Source organism: Oryctolagus cuniculus, chromosome 19 (genome assembly GCF_051225735.1).
Source record: "Oryctolagus cuniculus isolate XC-2025 breed Fujian yellow rabbit chromosome 19, ASM5122573v1, whole genome shotgun sequence".
NCBI lineage: Eukaryota > Metazoa > Chordata > Mammalia > Lagomorpha > Leporidae > Oryctolagus > Oryctolagus cuniculus.
Genome location: NC_142885.1, coordinates 10,239,506 through 10,255,792, shown reverse-complemented (window position 1 = coordinate 10,255,792; position 16,287 = coordinate 10,239,506). Strand labels below are relative to the sequence as shown.

The window sequence follows — 16,287 nt, the reverse complement described above, 5'->3', positions numbered from 1 at the left end:
TCCCTTCTCAGGTGCTGCCCCTCCCCTACACACCCCCACCCGCACCCCCTCCTGCCAGGGTCAGCCCAGACTGACAGAGCCAAGACTTTCAAAGATCAGTCTCAGAGGGAGCCTGGACGCTTCTGGGGCTCCCGATCCACGCATCTCCCCAGCCACTGCCTGGACCCTGGGAGAGGGGACACCGGTGACCCCACCTGGAGCCCTGCAGGCAGAGATGGCTACCAAGATGGACGTCTCTGCAGCCGCAGTGCCCCCTGGCCCCAGGAAGCAGTGGCTGGAAGTAGTGGGCGTCTTCCACTATGTGTTTGCATTTCTGTTCCTAGGTGAGAATAAGGGGGAAGGGAATGGGGGCTCTGCCCGGGGAGAGGGCATTGGAGGGAGGATCCCATTGTGGAGGCCTGGACACCCGGGGACTGGACAGGAAAATCGCCCAGGCCAGCGGATTCCTGCAGGTGGAGGATGGGAGGTGTGGCTGCAGAACTGGGGTTCCTGAGGAATTCATTTTTTCTTCTTCACTGTTCTCCAGGCCCTTTCGCCATGGTTCTTCTGCTCTTCCTCCTCTTCACACGGCTCTGGCCTCTGTCTGTTCTCTACTTGTTGTGGATCTACCTGGACAGGCACACACCCAGCCAAGGTGAGCTCTGGTCAGGGCTCCAGGTGGGGAGAGATGGGGAGGGTGCCTCGGGGACTCTGCCACCCGTATCTCTGCCCGCAGGGGGAAGACTGTTTGTGTGGACAAGGAGCTGGACGATTTGGAAACACCAAAGGAATTACTTTCCTATCAAGGTGAAGGGTCACCTCCCCAGAGACGCCTCCTCCCACTTCCCCACCCCACTGCCCCATACTCCTCCCTCTTCCCTGTCCTGCAGCCTGAGTCCCACTGCCTAGGCTCACAGAGGAGCAGAGGTGAACAGGTGCACCTGATCCCATCCCAGGGCCATGACCTCTGAGGTCAGCAGGGGGCAGAGGCAGTACCTGCAGCTGCTGCCTCCCCTCTCTGCCTCCCTCCTCTCCTGCAGCTGGTGAAGACGGCAGAGCTGCCCCCCTGCCAGAACTACGTGCTGGGATCCCACCCCCACGGGGTCATGAGCACTGGAGCCTTCTGTAACTTCACCACCGACTGCAATGACTTCTCGCAGCTCTTCCCGGGGCTGCAGCCCTGGCTAGCCACACTGGCCGGCCTCTTCTACCTTCCAGTCTTCCGAGACTACGTCATGGCTGGTGGTAAGACCCAGGCTAAAGGGCAGGAGACAGCCCCTGCCAGGGCGTTCCCCACCAGGACTCCACACCTGTCCTGAGCACTGACCATGCTCTCCTTTAGCATGGGGTGGGGATGAGCGGTTGGAAAATGAGGAGTGGGGCTCCCTTTCCCCTGCTAACGGGTGAGGTGAGGGACTCGGGAGAGCCACTTAGGGAGTGGTGATTGCTCTCCACTGTGCATGACACAGGACTGCGTCCCGTGAGCCGGCACAGCCTGGACTTTGTGCTGTCTCAGCCCCAGCGGGGCAAGGCGGTGGTCATTGTCATCGGGGGTGCCCAGGAGTCCCTGTACTCATCCCCAGGGCGGAACTGCCTCGCACTCAAAAGACACAAAGGCTTCGTGCGCCTGGCGCTGAGGCACGGGTGAGTGGGCATGCAGGAGCGGAGGCTGGGCTGGGTCCCAGGTCAGACCTCAGAATACCCACAGCTGACATAGCAGTCTCCGGAGCCGATGGCACACTTTGCACCAGGACGCACCTGTCGGCCCTGATGCCACATTCTCAGACCTGGCTGTGCCCACTTCTCCTCCTCAGTGAGCAGCCTCAGATTGACACCAGCAAGGACTTTGGGAACAGAGCCCTGGGTTCTCCTTGTGACCCTGTCTCAGAGACAAAGCCTTGGACTTGACCTTGACCTGTAGCCAGGGCTGTCGCCTGCCTTGCCACCAGGCTGCAACTGTAAACACTGAGTGAGAACAGGAATACACCAAGCCCACCACACAGCCATTGGTCAGGACAGCTGAGGCTTCCTTCCAGAACTTTCTGGGCAGACATAAGAGCTTCCAGACCTTGGGAAGTGGCCTCAGGAGACAGGGGAGGGACTTTTTGCCCCCCAGGGTGCCGGTGTGGCCGTCTAGGACCCTGAGCAGCGTCCTCTCTCTTCCTTGCCCCTCCAGGGCCTCTCTGGTGCCTGTGTACTCCTTTGGGGAGAACGATATCTTCAAAACTATGAATTTCTCCAAAGGCTCCTGGCAGTACCTGTGCCAGGTCACCTGCAAGAAGTTTGCTGGCTTTTCTCCCTGCATCTTCTGGGGGCGTGGACTCTTCTCACCCAACTCCTGGGGTCTGTTGCCCCTGCCCGTGCCCATCACCACTGTGGGTGAGTGCCCATCTGCAGGGAGGAGGCTGCCATGGGTGGCACAGCCAGCGGCAGCTCTGGCTCACCCGTGTCTCCCTCCCCTGCAGTGGGCGGCCCCATCCCCGTGCCCCAGTGCAGCAGCCCCAGCCAGGAGCAAGTTGACCACTACCACAGGCTCTACATGGACGCCCTGGAGCGGCTGTTTGAGGAGCACAAGGAGGCCTGTGGGGTCCCTGCCTCCACCCGCCTCACCTTCCTCTAGGTCTGGCTTGGCCTCCCTGCTGAGCCCCTGAAACCCGTGCCCTGCGACCCCCAGTTCTGCCTTGACCTCCCCTCCAATAAAGGCTGGTTCTGGAGGGCAGCACGGCCAGGCACAGCCACCCCGTCCTCCTGCTGCAGAGGGGCCGCCTGGGGTGGGTCTCAGCACCCTGCATTCTCCTGCCAGTAGAGCTGACTGTGCCCCGGGACCTGGGAGACGTCTCCCCCTCCCGGGCCCCTGCTCCCCCTGTGAAGCAAGGCTGCTGCTTAGCTCAGAGCTGGCAGGATCAGGACAGGGTTGGGAGGAGACCCCGGAGGGGCGGGGAGGGGGCAGCTGGGGCAGAGCTGAGCTGGGTCAGGGCCCAGTAGGTGCAGGGATGGGAGGACCCAGGGCAAGAGCAGAGAGAGCTGAGCACAGAGCTGCTCCTGGGCTCCCCAGCCTTTAGTGTCCTTGGAGCTGGGAGAGCAGCCGAGCCCAGGCTGTGTTTCAGCAGCATCCAGAGCCAGTGCCACCAGCAGGAGGCTCAGCCCCACAGGCCGAGGTGAAGATGCAATGGATGAAGACGTGAAGGCTTAGGACAGAGGAGGGCTCAGGGTGAGGGCCCGGGGAGGCTCCTACCCATCTTCTCGTCATCGGTGTCCCCGTCATCCCTGCTGGTGCTCGGGGAGACGAGGGCTGAGACCAAGGTCCCAGTCTGCATCAGCTTTGGTCTCTGTAAGCAAACACCTGGCACTGGCCGTTTGTGAAGAGATTGTGTTGGAGTTCAAGTTCATGGCTCCTGTATGACCTCAGGTGTGGTCACCACTGCATAGAGAGTGGTGGATTGAAGTTACATCAGATCCTGGTCACACCAGCTCCTGCTAATGGCCTGGGAAAGCAGCGGGAGATGGTCCAAGGGTTTGGGCCTCTGTACCCACGTGGGAGACCCTGGTAAAATTCCTGGCTGGTGGCTTTGGCTGGCCCAGCCTGGGCTGATGTGGTCATTTCAGGGGTGAATCAGCAGATGGTGGTTATCTCTCCTCTCTCTGTAACCCTGACTTTCAACATAAATAAATAAATCTGAAAGAATTAAAAACAATGAAAGAACCAGAACCAAAGGGAGACAGAGAGCCCCTCCCAAATGAGCCCAGTACCTCCCACCTACAGATCACAGCTCCCCAACCTGCCGCCCTGGGGACCGAGGGCCCACAGCATGGACGTCTAAGGGGACACCCGGCACAGGCTGTGGTCAGTGTGCTCTGTGCTCCCCCGGCTCTGTGTCTGCGTCCAAGGTTCAACAGGAAGCGTGTGGGACATCTTCCAGGAAGCAGCTTCATCCATCCCTTCCACTGCCCCCGGGGCCTCTCTGGGGGCTGCTTGGGACCCGGATGGGGCCCGTGATGGGCGGGAATGGGAAAAGCAGCCCTGGTCCTGATGGAGCTCTGTGCTCTCTGCCCTCCCTGTCCCACCCTCTCTGAGGATTTCTGTCCCACGTGGTCCTTCCAGGGATTGCTCAGGGCCCTGCGACAGCTCAGTCTACTGCTGCCTGATCTTCCTGGCTTTGTTGCTGTAGAATTGTATGCAGAGTCTCTTTGTGATCCACAGGGACACAGACACCAGCAGGGGCAGCGCCCACAGTGTCCTCAGGGGCAGGGCTGAGACCAGGACCCGGAGTCTCCATCCAGGACTCCCTGTGAGCGACAGGAACCAGTCAGGGCAGCCGGTCCCACTGTCATTGGCAAGGAGCTGGGCAGGAATCACAGCTGGTGTCCACCCAGGCACTCGGGCTGGGAGAGGCCATCTTCAGCACTGGGCCACACGCCGGCCACTGCCCCGGGGTTCTGCCCTGCACCCGGCAGGCTCGCTCTGGGGGAGCCTCCTTATCCTGCTCAGCTGGGGGGTCAGAAACTCAACAGCTGGGATCTGAGCGCCCTTGGCCTGGGTGCGCTTGCTGTCCAGGCCTTGACAAAGCCTCGGTGCTTCCTCCTTTGCTGGGGCGGGAGCGAGGCCAGCATCACGCCGGCCACTGCACTGCCTGCCAGGCACTTTCCCCAGACACCGGGGCTGCCCCAGCTCTCTGAGTTGCATCAGCCTCCTCGTAGGAACAGGGGACGGGGAGAGGGGGCAGCAGGAAGCGAAAGGCCCTGGGGGGGGGAGGCAGGGTCAGGCCCTGTGAGGGGGGATGGGGGCGGGGTCAGGCCCTGTGCGGGGTCAAGGACAGGAGTGTGGGGGGGTCAGAGTCAGGCCCTGTGTGAGTGGCCAGGGGAGATGGACTCAGGCCCTGTATGGGGTGGGGGACTCAGGGTGTCCGGAGTCAGGCCCTGTACGGGGTTGTCAGGGGGTAGGGGTCAGGCCCTGTGGAAGGGGGGGTCAGGGTCTGCCTGCACAAGCAGAAGGAGCTGGGTTCCTGCTGAGGGTGCTGGCAGCCCTGTGCAGGCAGAGGGCTCTGGAACAGCACCCAGACCATTACAGTGCAGCTTCCTGCGGAGAGGAGCCCCCTGTTCCTGCTCCCCCTGGCCACTGTGGCCTCTCCCTGACCCCTCCCCGCACTGTCAGGAACACTAGCCCCAGGAGACCGAGAAGCCCCAGGGAGTCTCACAAAGGCCGCTAGCAGAGGGGAGCAGGGACGCGTGCTCCCCCCCCCCAGCTTTCCTGCAGCTGCTGCTGTCCAGGCCTCACTCGGAGAGGAACCCCCCACCCCAGTCAGGTTAATAGAAGCCTTTTTACAGGCGTTGGAATCCAAGGCCTGAATTCTGCAGCTGCTCCTACATTAATGGCAAACATGCGGGTGGGATGGGTTCTAGCGGCTGCTCTGACAACCTGGGTTGCCCGGGGACTGCCAGAAATGTGGGGATCCTCACTGGGTGCAGATGGGATGTCTCGTGTGGTTATTGCCTCCAGGTTGTCTGTGTTGATCCCAGGAGTATTTGGAGGGTGGCTGACTAGGCATTGCTACCTTGTTTGCTACCTGTTTGCTACATTGTTGGCTTCATTGTTTGCTACATTGTCATTATCACTGAACAAGCTCTCTCTCCCTAAGTCATCAAATGTTGCATGTGAGGCAGAGGCTGGAGTGACAGGCTCCTATCACTCAGATTCACTGTTTGGTAATCTGTGTGGGATTCTGAGAGGGGGGTCTCTTTCCCATGTTTGAGTGTTTAAGAGCAGCGTGCCACGCCAACTCTAGCCAAAGGAAAGACACCCACAGCACTGCTGCCATAACAATGCAGATTCCTAGCACCTCAGATGTTGATGGCATTCTGCGGGGGATCCCTACGTTAGACAAACAGATACTGGTGTATCAGATCGTAAGTATGTCCTGTGCTTAGTGGGGGACCTCCTTGATTCCTTAGGTCAAGGCTGTATGCCCACACAGTGTCTCCGGAGCGTCATTTACTCCCCGACGGTCCCAGGTACCAGGAGCCCGACTGAGACTGCACAGAGCGGGACCCCACTCTGGACTCTTTGGGGGTCTCTGGGTGTCACTCCCCCTCTTCGTGGAGGAACGACACTAAGCCCTGCGCTGTTCTTTTGTCTGCTCGGCCCTCCCCAGGTTTGCTGCTGGTTCTTCCCGGGTTGGCTACTATCCCTTCCACCTCCGTGGAAGGGCAGTTCCCCCTGGCCGCATTCCCCACTTCCGCAGGGGAGCGGCACACCGCCGGCCGGCTTTCTCGGGGGCTGCACGGGTTCCCTTAGATGTTCCCCATAGATGTTCCTGGTGCGTGCCGTCTCTCTCCTCCTTTATAGTCCTCTTCCGCCAATCCTAACTCGGCTGCCCACACGCCAAGTACGCTGCTCTCCAATCAGGAGCAAGTCCTACAGTTAATTGATTGAACTGGAGGCAGCTGTGCGGAAGCTGTTTACTTCTCTCCCAGCGCCATATTGTGGGAGAGCAGATGCATAGAATAAGTCTTAATTCCAGTAACAGTCTAGTCCGGGCTGCTCCCCACATCTGGGAATTTTGGGGCTCCCTGAGGAGCCTCTCCAGATCTTTCCAGGCATCTTGGACCACCCACTGTGCAGGCAGACACACAGACGCCGCAGGTGCCTTCCCACCTGAGTTCCACTCCCCCACTGAAGGCGCTGGTTTGGGGCCCATGTCAACGCCTTGGCTAGGGGAGGACCAGATGCCCATCTGTGTGGACGCCGTGGCACACCTGCGCCCCTTGTGCAGCTCTGTGAGCCGCTCCAGGTAGAGTGTGTGCAGCACATCCACCTGAGGCTGGCTGGGCCCCGGGCATTTCTGCACTGGGACTGGGGGGCTCCTCTGCGGGTGGACAGTGGTCACCAGGATCCCCCATCCATAACCACAGCCAGATGCCATGAGATGGAGTTCAGGGCTGCAGAGTTTCCCGAGGCACACTTAGGGTGCAGGGCACAAGCAGCTGGAGGAGCTCCTTTTCCCCATAGAAGTAGGAGATGGGCACCAGGGAGGCCCTGGGGGAGCAGGGGCACATGGAGCTCTGGCCCCTTTGGGCTCGCTTGTACCCGAGGTGCAGCCCTGGTGCCCCCGCCCGGTCACCTGTGGGCCTTATCAGAAGAGCCCAAACCTGGAGGGACAGCACGGGTTGGGGGACCTTACACCTGTGATGGAGAGAGGAGAGCAGACCACACTCGGAAGGTAGTGGCTGGGGCAGCAGTAGCTCCACCCCCACCCCCCCCCGTCACATGGGAGGTGGACGAGGCCCTCCCCCAGATGTGGTCCCAGAACACAGGGAGGTGGAGCCAGCAGGGCAGCCTGAGCAGGTGCAGCACAGGCCTGGGGGTGGTGGGGGAGACACGAGAAGCCCGAGGCCTCACAGCAGAGGGTCCCCCACTCCACGGGGGAGGAAGCAAGGGCAGGAGGTGGCCCAGGAGGATCCAGCTCAGCCAGTTCCACCAGCTGGGGAGCAGAGGGCGCAGCCCCACCTGTCCCTGGGGCTGCTCTTGTTGGGGGGGGCCTCACCCCACCCCAACACAGCATGCCCAGTACCCTCAATGAGATGGGGACGTTAGGGAAACGTCCCCCAACGTGCACGTGTCAGGAACTCGGTCTCCAGAGAGGCAGTATTGGGAGCTGTGTGGACCTTAAAGAGATGGGGCTTGGTGGGAGGTGCTGGGGCCCTTGGGGGAGCTTCGGAATGGGATTGTGGGACCCACTCAGTCTCTGTGTCTCTCTAATTCTGGTTCCTGACATAACCGCCATCCACCACGCTCCAGATCTGGAGCTGATACGGGCACCATGACCTTGAACCTCAACACCGAGCTGAATAAACCTCCTCTTGACAAACGGCACTAAAGGACACTAAAGGCTGGGGACCCCAGGAGCAGCTCTGTGCTCAGCTCTCTCTGCTCTTGCCCTGGGTCCTCCCATCCCTGCACCTGCTGGGCCCTGACCCAGCTCAGCTCTGCCCCAGCTGCCCCCTCCCCACCCCTCCGGGGTCTCCTCCCAACCCTGTCCTGATCCTGTCAGCTCTGAGCTAAGCAGCAGCCTTGCTTCACAGGGGAAGCAGGGGCCCGGGAGGGGGAGACGTCTCCCAGGTCCTGGGGCACAGTCAGCTCTCCTGGCAGGAGAATGCAGGGTGCTGAGACCCACCCCAGGTGGCCCCTCTGCAGCAGACAGGACGGGGTGGCAGTGCCTGGTCACGCTCCCCTCCAGAACCAGCCTTTATTGGAGGGGAAGTCAAGGCGGGAGCTGGGGTCCCAGTGCATGGGGCTCAGGGGCTCAGGCCTAGAGGAAGGTGAGGTGGGTGGAGGCAGGGACCCCGCAGCTCTCCTTGTGCTCAGGCTGCAGGACAGGGAAGGGTGAGGAGTGCGGGGGAGTGGGGTGGGGAAGGGGGAGGAGGCATCTCTGGGGAGGCTGACCCATCACCTTGATAAGAAGATAATCCCTTTGGTGATTCCAGATCACCCAGTTCCTTTCCACTCCTTCCGCCTTGGCCCTGTTTGCAGAGAGTTCTGGATGGCAGAGTCCCAGAGGCACCCTCCCCATCTCTCCCCACCTGGAGCCCTGCCCAGAGCTCACCTTGGCTGGGTGTGTCCCGGTCCGGGTAGATGGATATCAAGTAGGGAACAGACGAGACCAGAGCAGTGTGAAGAGGAGAAGAGAAGAAGGAAGGAACAACAAACTGGGAAAGGTGAGAAAGAAGCATGGATTCCCCTGGGAAGCCCAGTTCTTCAGCCCAGCTCCTGCCCCCTCCACCTGCACGGATCTCCTGGCAGGTGCATGCTTCTGGCGTGTTCCTCGGCCTTGGCCCAGGCTCCGGACCAGCAGCACAGCCTCCTCCTCCCAGTCCCTTCTTCCCAGGCACCCGCCCCCCCACTCTTCTCACCTTAGAGGACGAATGTCCGCACCCCGTAGGAGGCGCCCTGTGCTTCCAGCCGCTGCTTCCGCAGGGTCTTCACAGGGCAGGGGTGGGGGCACAGGGCCCTGCAGCTCCACTCTGCCTGCAGGGCTCCACGTGGGGTCACAGGTGTCCCCCTGGCCCAGGGTCCGGGGTGTGGCTGGAGAGATGCCTGGATCTGGAGCCCAGAGTGTCCAGGCTCCCTCTGAGACTGACCTCTAAACGCCCTGGGTCATAGGTCTAGGCTGGCCCCTGAGAGCGCTGGGAGGGGGTGAGGGGTGGGGGCAGGGCGGTGCCTGGGAGGCTGAGCAACTCACAGTGGGCGTGGCCAAGCAGCTGCCCACCAGCACACTGGGTCCCAGGGGCCACAGCCCAGCTGAGGCTGGGTGAGCAGGACCTTGAGTGCTGACCTCTTTGTGGGTGTCGGGAAAGGAAGCCTCCCTGGAGACCCCGCCCCCCAGACCCTGTGGCCCCAGCACCACCCGACTGAACACACACACACGGAAAAGACACGGGTCTCTCCCACCTTTAATTCCACTCCCCCACCCGCAGTCGCCCAGGGGAGGGGAGGGGCCTGATGGCGGGAGGTCCCGCTAGGTGAGGACGAGGTGCCTGTCCGCGGGGACACCGTAGCGCGCCTTGTGCTCCTCAAACAGCTGCGTGAGCCGCTCCACGTAGAGCGCGTGCAGCGCGTCCACCTGCGCTCGGCTTGGCCGCGGGCATCGCTGCACTGGGATCGCCGCCCCCACTGCGGATGGAACGCGCTTGCTGGCATCCCGCGGGTCGCAAGAGCGGCGGCCACTGGGAGCGGGGCTGGGGCACTTGCCCACGCACGCGCTGGGAACCAGGCGGCGCTCCAGCCAGCGGGCTCTGAGCCAGGGGATCGGGCGTGGCGCGCGACCGCAGGGGCGAGGCCGGGGCTCACCGACAGTGTGGACGGGCGCGCGGAAGGGCAGCAGGAGCCCCAGGCGGCCGTGGAACAGCGGCAGGGCCACGCTCAGCAGCGGCTGCAGCGCTTCCTGTGCGCGGCGCAACCAGGAGCCCGGCGGGTTCGGGCACTGCCGGAAGAGCTCGTTCTCCCCGAACGAAAAGACAGGGACTAGGGAGGCCCTGGGGAACAGGGGCGCAGGTGAGCCTGGGCCGAGACGTGGGCGCCTTGCTGGGCGCACCGCCCCGCGCCGCTCCTCACCCCTGCTCCAGCGCCAGCTTAATGAATCCCTTCTGGTTGCGGATCCGCAGGCTCAGGCCTCCGGGTTTTGCTTCCAGCGCCTCCAGAGCTCCGCCCACGACCAGGACAGCCACCTGGCCGCCCTCTGGCCTGGACAGCAGATAAGCAGCACTGGCCTTGGTAGAGGAGACCAGACCTGGGCGGATGGCAGACGCTGGGGCACCTCATGCTGGGATACTGGGGAGGGGGGAGGCCTGGAGTTCCAACCCCGCCCCCATAGACGTGGGAGGGGGGCAGGCCCTCACCACTGGACATGATGTAGTCCTGGAACAGCGGCAGGTGGAACCAGCAGGGCAGCATGAGCAGGTGCGGCCGGAGCCCAGGGAAGAGGCGGGAGAAGCCCGTGGCCTCCGTGCAGAAGTTGCTGAAGGCCCCCACCGCCAGGACTCCGTGGGGGTGGAAGCCAAAGAGGTAGTTTTGGGAGGGGTCCAACGGGGCCGTCCTCACCAGCTGGGGAGCAGAGGGGGCAGCCCCACCCGTCCCTGAGACGGTGCGTGGAGGAGGGGGCTCCCCAGTCTCCTCTGAGCCCCCCACCCCCAGCACAGCGTCCTCGTAGCCCTCACCGAGATGGGGAAGTAGTCCCGGAAGTGTCTCCAGACGGCCCAGTCCCGGACCCAGGCAGAGCGGCGGCCTCCAGCCCTGGGTGTGTCCCTGTCCCAGTACAGCCAGACCAGGTAGAGGACCCCAAGGGTCCAGGCCCGGCTCAGGAACACAAAGATCAAGGCCACCAGGCACACCTGGGCTGGAGCAGGGGGCGCACTCAGAACCCAGGAGCTGCATTCCAGTGTCCCTCTGCCCCTGCCCTGGTTCCAGGGCCAAAGTCCCCTCCCCCCCTACCCCCCACCCCCACAGGCTCCCCAGGCTGCTTCACGGGCCCGGGTCCCTGGGCTGCCTCCCTAAGGGAAAGGGGAGGCAGAGGCGCAGGGCCCGGGGAAGGGGCACCTGCATCCCCAGGCTTTGGGGACTCACCGAGCGCTAAGAAGGAGAAGACCCACTGGGAGACAGCGAGCACTTGGAGAGCCCCGCGGAGGGGACTGCAGGAGGCCGCCATCTTGGGGGGGGCTCGACAGGGGCACCCACTGCTCTTGAGCACCTTCCCTTGTGGCCCCACCCACTGGCCCTGACCCCTGGACCTAGCCCCAGGTCATCTCCACCCCCTCTGTGAGCCCCAGCAAGGAAGGGTGATGGCCACCTGAGCTCACGGAGCTGTGACCAATAGGACCCCTCGGATATACCAGGGGTGGGGCCAGGAGCTGGGAGAGGGGGATTTGAACTTTGTGGGGGCCTGGGCTTCGGCTCAGCAGGGAGCTGGGCTAGCAGGGATGGGGTCCCACCAGGCAGGGTGGGGCTCTGCACAAGAAAGGCCTAAAACTCTGAGCTCCCTGGGTCAGGCCTGGGACACCGAATTCCCTCTGCATCCCCAGGAGACCTGAGCCACTGCTCCTGGGTTCTGGGACACAAAGCTGAGCTCCCTGGTGACCCCAGCAATGCCCTCTGCCCCTTAGTGAGGAAAGGGAGAGCCACCTGCTCACCGGAAGTCACCTGACCACCTAGGACCTCAGCCCTCAGCTCCCCCCCCACCTTGCTCTCAGGAAGGGATGGGGTGGGGGCTCTTTCCTAAGGGACCTGCATCTGGGGTCAGCTGGTTGGGGTTGGGGTTGGGGTGAGGTGGGGCAGGGAGCTCCCAGGGTCAAAGCAAGCTGGTCACAGCCCTGGGCAGGACAGATAGGGCCCAAGGCTGGTCAGGGCCTCCAGCCAAGGCATGGCGGGAACTGGCCCCTTCCCACCCAGCACAGCGCTACACCTGGCTCCTTGGAACTCAGGTGCACTCAGGTGAGCAGGCGGGGCAGAGGCTCCTCCTGGACCCAGCTCCAGCCAGAGGGCACCCCCTATCCCGCCCCTGCCCCTTCCTATCATCTCAGAATCAGGAAGTGTGCACTGGGTCCCCTGGAAGACAGGGGAGGCCCTGGGGGTGGGCTATGGAAGGCTGCCCATGGGCAGAGGGGGGACCAGGAAGCCTGTGGGGGAGGGGCTGGTCCCCAGGGCCCTGTGGTGCAGGAGGGGCTGTGCTGCGGGGTCTCCCCTCTGCCAATTTCCCTGCGGCAGCACTTGGCTGTGCAGTGTGGGATGCGGGTAAAGTGGGGGTGCATGGGAGATTCTTGAGGAAGCCATCTGTTGGCAGGTGCCTCTGGACATGGGGGTGTAGGTGCAGGTGGAGGCAAACACCACCAGAGGGGGAGGAGGACAGCCAGCCACCCGGGACCCCCAGTGCCGTCCTCACTTGGCTCTGGGTCTCTGGCCACAGAGGGGTCGCGACAGGATGTGCAGCCCCATTCTAACTAGTGGGTGGGACCCTGCCTAGCCACACTCCGGAACACTGCCCTCAACCTTGATGAGCTGGGTTGCGCTAGTTCCGGAATGCGGACATCCTGGACAGAAAGGGTACCAGCAGAGTGGTCTTTGCGAGTACTGAGGGCACAGGGAGGCGGAGCTAGGGGCGCGGTTGGGTGGTCTCACTGTGGATCACTACATAGACCTCAGACACCCGTGCCCCTGCCGGCCCAGCCCCAAGGAAACTAGGCTTGGGCTTGAGCAACTCAGTGTACAGGGGCCACATGGGCAAGGGCCAGGAGTCTGCAGGAAGGCGCAGAGAACTCCGCACAGCAGGAGAGACCAGAGAAGAAATGCAGGGAGCTAAGATGGGAGGAGCCCAGGAAAAGTAAGGGCCAGAGGGACTGAGTAAGATTCTAGAGGCTGAGAGCCCCTGTGAAGGGCAAGGCCACCTGGGCGGGGTCAGTGCCAACGCTGCACCCTCAGAGAGCTGGGGCAGCCCCGGTGTCAGGGGAAAGTGCCTGGCACGCAGTGCAGTGGCCGTCGCAAGGCTGGCCGCACTCCCACCCCAGCAAAGGAGAAAGCACAGAGGCTTTGTCAAGGCCCAGACTGCAAGAGCTCCCATGACAAGGTGCTCACCCACCAGCTGTTTCTTTACTGTTTTTCCCCATTTCCTTAGCTTAGAGGATAAGGAGGCTCCCACAGGGACAGCCTGGCAGGTGCATGGGCAGAGAGCCAGGGCTTAGGGCTGCGTTTGCTTAGCACTAAGTGCCCTGGCCCAGCCTGAGAGCCCGTGTGGACACCAGCTCTGGCTCCTGACCCAGCTCCTTGCTGATGACAGCGGGACCGGCTGCCCTGACTGGTTCTTGTCAATCACAGGGAGTCCTGGATGGAGACACCGGGTCCTCGCCTCAGCCCCGGCTCTGAAGCCACTGTGGGCATTTGTGGATGACCCAGAGGACGGGGGCTCCCACAGCCGTGGGTGCCTGAGCCTCTCAATAAACACAGCATACATTTTTACAACAGCAAAGCTCAGCTACCACAGAGGCCATGATTAGAACATGTAACAGAATCTCTTAGAAATTGGTTTTGAGACCGAAACTGATGAAGACTGACTCTGGGACCACTGATCTCAGCCCTCACTCAGTACTGCCACACCCGCAATGATGACAACAAGAGTGATTGTAGGAGCATCCCTGGATCTTATCTCTGTCCATTTCAGCATTTATTGGAGGAACCAAGAAAGGCAGGGAGGAGTGTATCAGTGCACAGGGCTTGGGGTCTCAGACGAAAGTGAGGCGGGTGGAGGCAGGGACCCCACAGCTCTCCTTGTGCTCCTCAAACAGCCGCTCCAGGGCGTCCATGTAGAGCCTGTGGTAGTGGTCAACTTGCTCCTGGCTGGGGCTGCTGCACTGGGGCACGGGGATGGGGCCGCCCACTGCAGGGGAGGCAGACACGGGTGAGCCAGAGCTGCCGCTGGCCGTGCCACCCACGGCAGCCTCCTCCCTGTGGATGGGCACTCACCCACGGTGGTGATGGGCATGGGCAAGGGCAGCAGACCCCAGGAGTTGGACGAGAAGAGACCACAGCCCCAGAAGATGCAGGGAGAAAAGCCAGCAAACTTCTTGAAGGTGACCTGGCACAGGTACTGCCAGGAGCCTTTGGAGAAATTCATACCTTTGAAGATATCGTTCTCCCCAAAGGAGTACACAGGCACCAGGGAGGCCCTGGAGGGGCGAGGAAGAGAGAGAACGCTGCTCAGGGTCCAGGTCTGCCCTGGCAAAGCTCTTGGGCCTGTGAGTCCCTCCCCTGTCTCCTGAGGCCACTTCCCAAGGTGGTTGGAGACACAAGAGCATGGCTGTACAGAACATTCTGGAAGGAAGCCTCAGCTGTCCTGATCAAAGGCTGTGTGGTGGGCTTTGTGTATTCATGTTCTCACTCAGTGTTTACAGCTGCAGCCTGGTGGCAAGGCAGGTATCAGCCCCGTGTACAGATCAAGGTCAAGTCCAAGGACTCGCCTCTAGATGGACTTGGGAAGAGGCCTGCTGCCCACTCACCCGTGCCTCAATGCCAGGCGCACAAAGCCTTTGCGATTCAGGAGTTCCAGCCTGTGCCTCCCTGGGGCTGTGTACAGGGACTCCTGGGCACCCCCGGTCACGATGACCACAGCCTGGCCCCGCTGGGGCTGAGACAGCTTGAAGTCCAGGCTCTGGCGGCTCACGGGACGCAGTCCTGGGTCATGAGCAGGAGGGAGCAGTCATCACTACCTTGGTAGCTCCCGATTCCCACACCCCACCAGTTAGCAGGGAAAGGGGAGCCCTAACTCTCCATCCCACATCTCATTTCATGTCCAGTATGTCCAACAGTCAGGGCAGGTCCAGGGGTCCACATGGGTGTCTCTGTGGGGGTGGGGCACACTCTGGCCACAGCTGCTTCCTCCCATTCAGAGTGAGGCTCACCATGCATCATGATGTATTCTCGGAAAAAGGGGACGTAGAATAAACCAGACAGCATGGCTATCCAGGGCTGCAGCCCCGGGAAGTGCCGGGAGAAGTCATTGCTCTCAGTAAGGAAATTACTGAAGGCTCCAGTGCTCAAGATGCCGTGGGGGTGGGCCCCCAGCACGTAGTTCTGGCTGGGGGGCAGCTCTACTGTCTTCACCAGCTGCAGGAGAGGAGGGAGGCAGAGAGGGGGAGGCAGCAGCTGCAGGTGCTACCTCTGCCCCTGCTGACTTCAGAGGTCAAGGCCCTGGGATGGGACAGGTGCACCTCTCCACCCTGCCCCTCTGTGAGCCTAGGCAGCGGGTCTCAGGCTGCCGGACAGGGAAGCGGGAGCAGGTGCAGGGGAGTGCAGTGGGGAAGTGAGGTGATTGAGGCATCTCTGGGGAGGGTGACCCCTCACCTTGATAGGAAAGTAATCCCTTTGGTGTTTCCAGATGGCCCAGGTCCTTGGCCACACAAATCGCCTTCCCCCTGCGGGCAGAGATACAGGTGGCAGAGTCCCCGAGGTACCCTTCCCAACTCTCCCCACCTGGAGCCTGCCCAGAGCTCACCTTGGCTGGGAGTGTCCCGGTCCAGGTAGATCCACATCAGGTAGAGAACAGACAGAGGCCAGAGCCGTGTGAAGAGGAGGAGGAAGAGAAGAAGGAAGGAGAGTGGGACTGGGTTAAAGTGAGAAAGAAAAAAGATTTCTCATCAAAACTGCAGGCTTCAGCCCAGCTTCCCCTCCCTGCACCTGCTGCAACACTGGAGGGGGCACCTCCTGGGGTCCTGTTCCTGCCCCTTGCCACCGTTGTCCTGAGCAGGGGCACCGCCCTCCTCCCTGCAGCCCCTTCTCCCCTGGGGCACCCAGGCAGTGCTGCCTCCCCACCTCTCACCTGAGCACAAAATCATTGCATAGTGTAGGGCGCCCAGTTTTTCCAGCCATTGCTTCTGCAGGGTCTTCACCGGGTCTTCTGCAGGGCGGTGGGGCATGGGTTCTGTGGAGTCGGCCATCCCCATAGCCACCCTCCTCCTGCAGGCTCCAGGTGCAGTCACAGGTGTCCCCTCTCCCAGGGTCCAGACTGTGGCCAAAGAGATGTCTGTGTCTGGAGGCCCTGAGGTGCCCAGGCTCCCTCTGGGACTGACCTTGGCTGTCCTGGTCCATCCGTCTTGGCTGGTCCCTGGGAGGAGCTTCGAGGAGAAGTGGGTGTACGGGGGAGGGATTGGCAGCTGGCAGCTGGCAGCTTACAGCTGGGAGCCATTGTGCAGGGAGCGGACAAGCTAAAGCCCTGTTGTCCCACTGGATCTGGGCTCAGGCTTAGAGTGGCCTTTGCTGGACCCCATGCTGAC

General features: G+C 62.1%; 3 protein-coding genes across 3 annotated transcripts; 1 reads left to right on the top strand and 2 right to left on the bottom strand.

Moving 5' to 3' along the window:
• Positions 1-214: 214 nt before the first annotated feature.
• On the top strand, positions 215-2,733 carry LOC138847063 (2-acylglycerol O-acyltransferase 3-like). The gene is made up of 7 exons (XM_070064703.2): positions 215-323; positions 527-634; positions 716-786; positions 1,020-1,224; positions 1,449-1,623; positions 2,156-2,358; positions 2,445-2,733. The coding sequence occupies exons 1-7, from the start codon at positions 215-217 to the stop codon at positions 2,597-2,599; spliced, it is 1,026 nt and encodes a 341-aa protein (XP_069920804.2). The 3' UTR covers positions 2,600-2,733.
• Positions 2,734-9,408: 6,675 nt separating this feature from the next.
• On the bottom strand, positions 9,409-11,287 carry LOC100359181 (2-acylglycerol O-acyltransferase 2-B). Its single transcript, XM_008250708.5, has 6 exons — positions 11,096-11,287; positions 10,690-10,868; positions 10,372-10,576; positions 10,088-10,262; positions 9,824-10,008; positions 9,409-9,646 (listed from the first exon to the last, which is right to left on the bottom strand). The coding sequence occupies exons 1-6, from the start codon at positions 11,175-11,177 to the stop codon at positions 9,492-9,494; spliced, it is 981 nt and encodes a 326-aa protein (XP_008248930.1). The 5' UTR covers positions 11,178-11,287; the 3' UTR covers positions 9,409-9,491.
• Positions 11,288-12,276: 989 nt separating this feature from the next.
• Positions 12,277-16,136, bottom strand: LOC103345701 (2-acylglycerol O-acyltransferase 3). The gene is made up of 7 exons (XM_051838003.2): positions 15,834-16,136; positions 15,510-15,617; positions 15,359-15,429; positions 14,917-15,121; positions 14,515-14,689; positions 13,982-14,184; positions 12,277-13,895 (listed from the first exon to the last, which is right to left on the bottom strand). Exons 1-7 carry the CDS (start codon positions 15,955-15,957, stop codon positions 13,741-13,743), a joined length of 1,041 nt encoding a protein of 346 aa, XP_051693963.2. The 5' UTR covers positions 15,958-16,136; the 3' UTR covers positions 12,277-13,740.
• Positions 16,137-16,287: the final 151 nt, after the last annotated feature.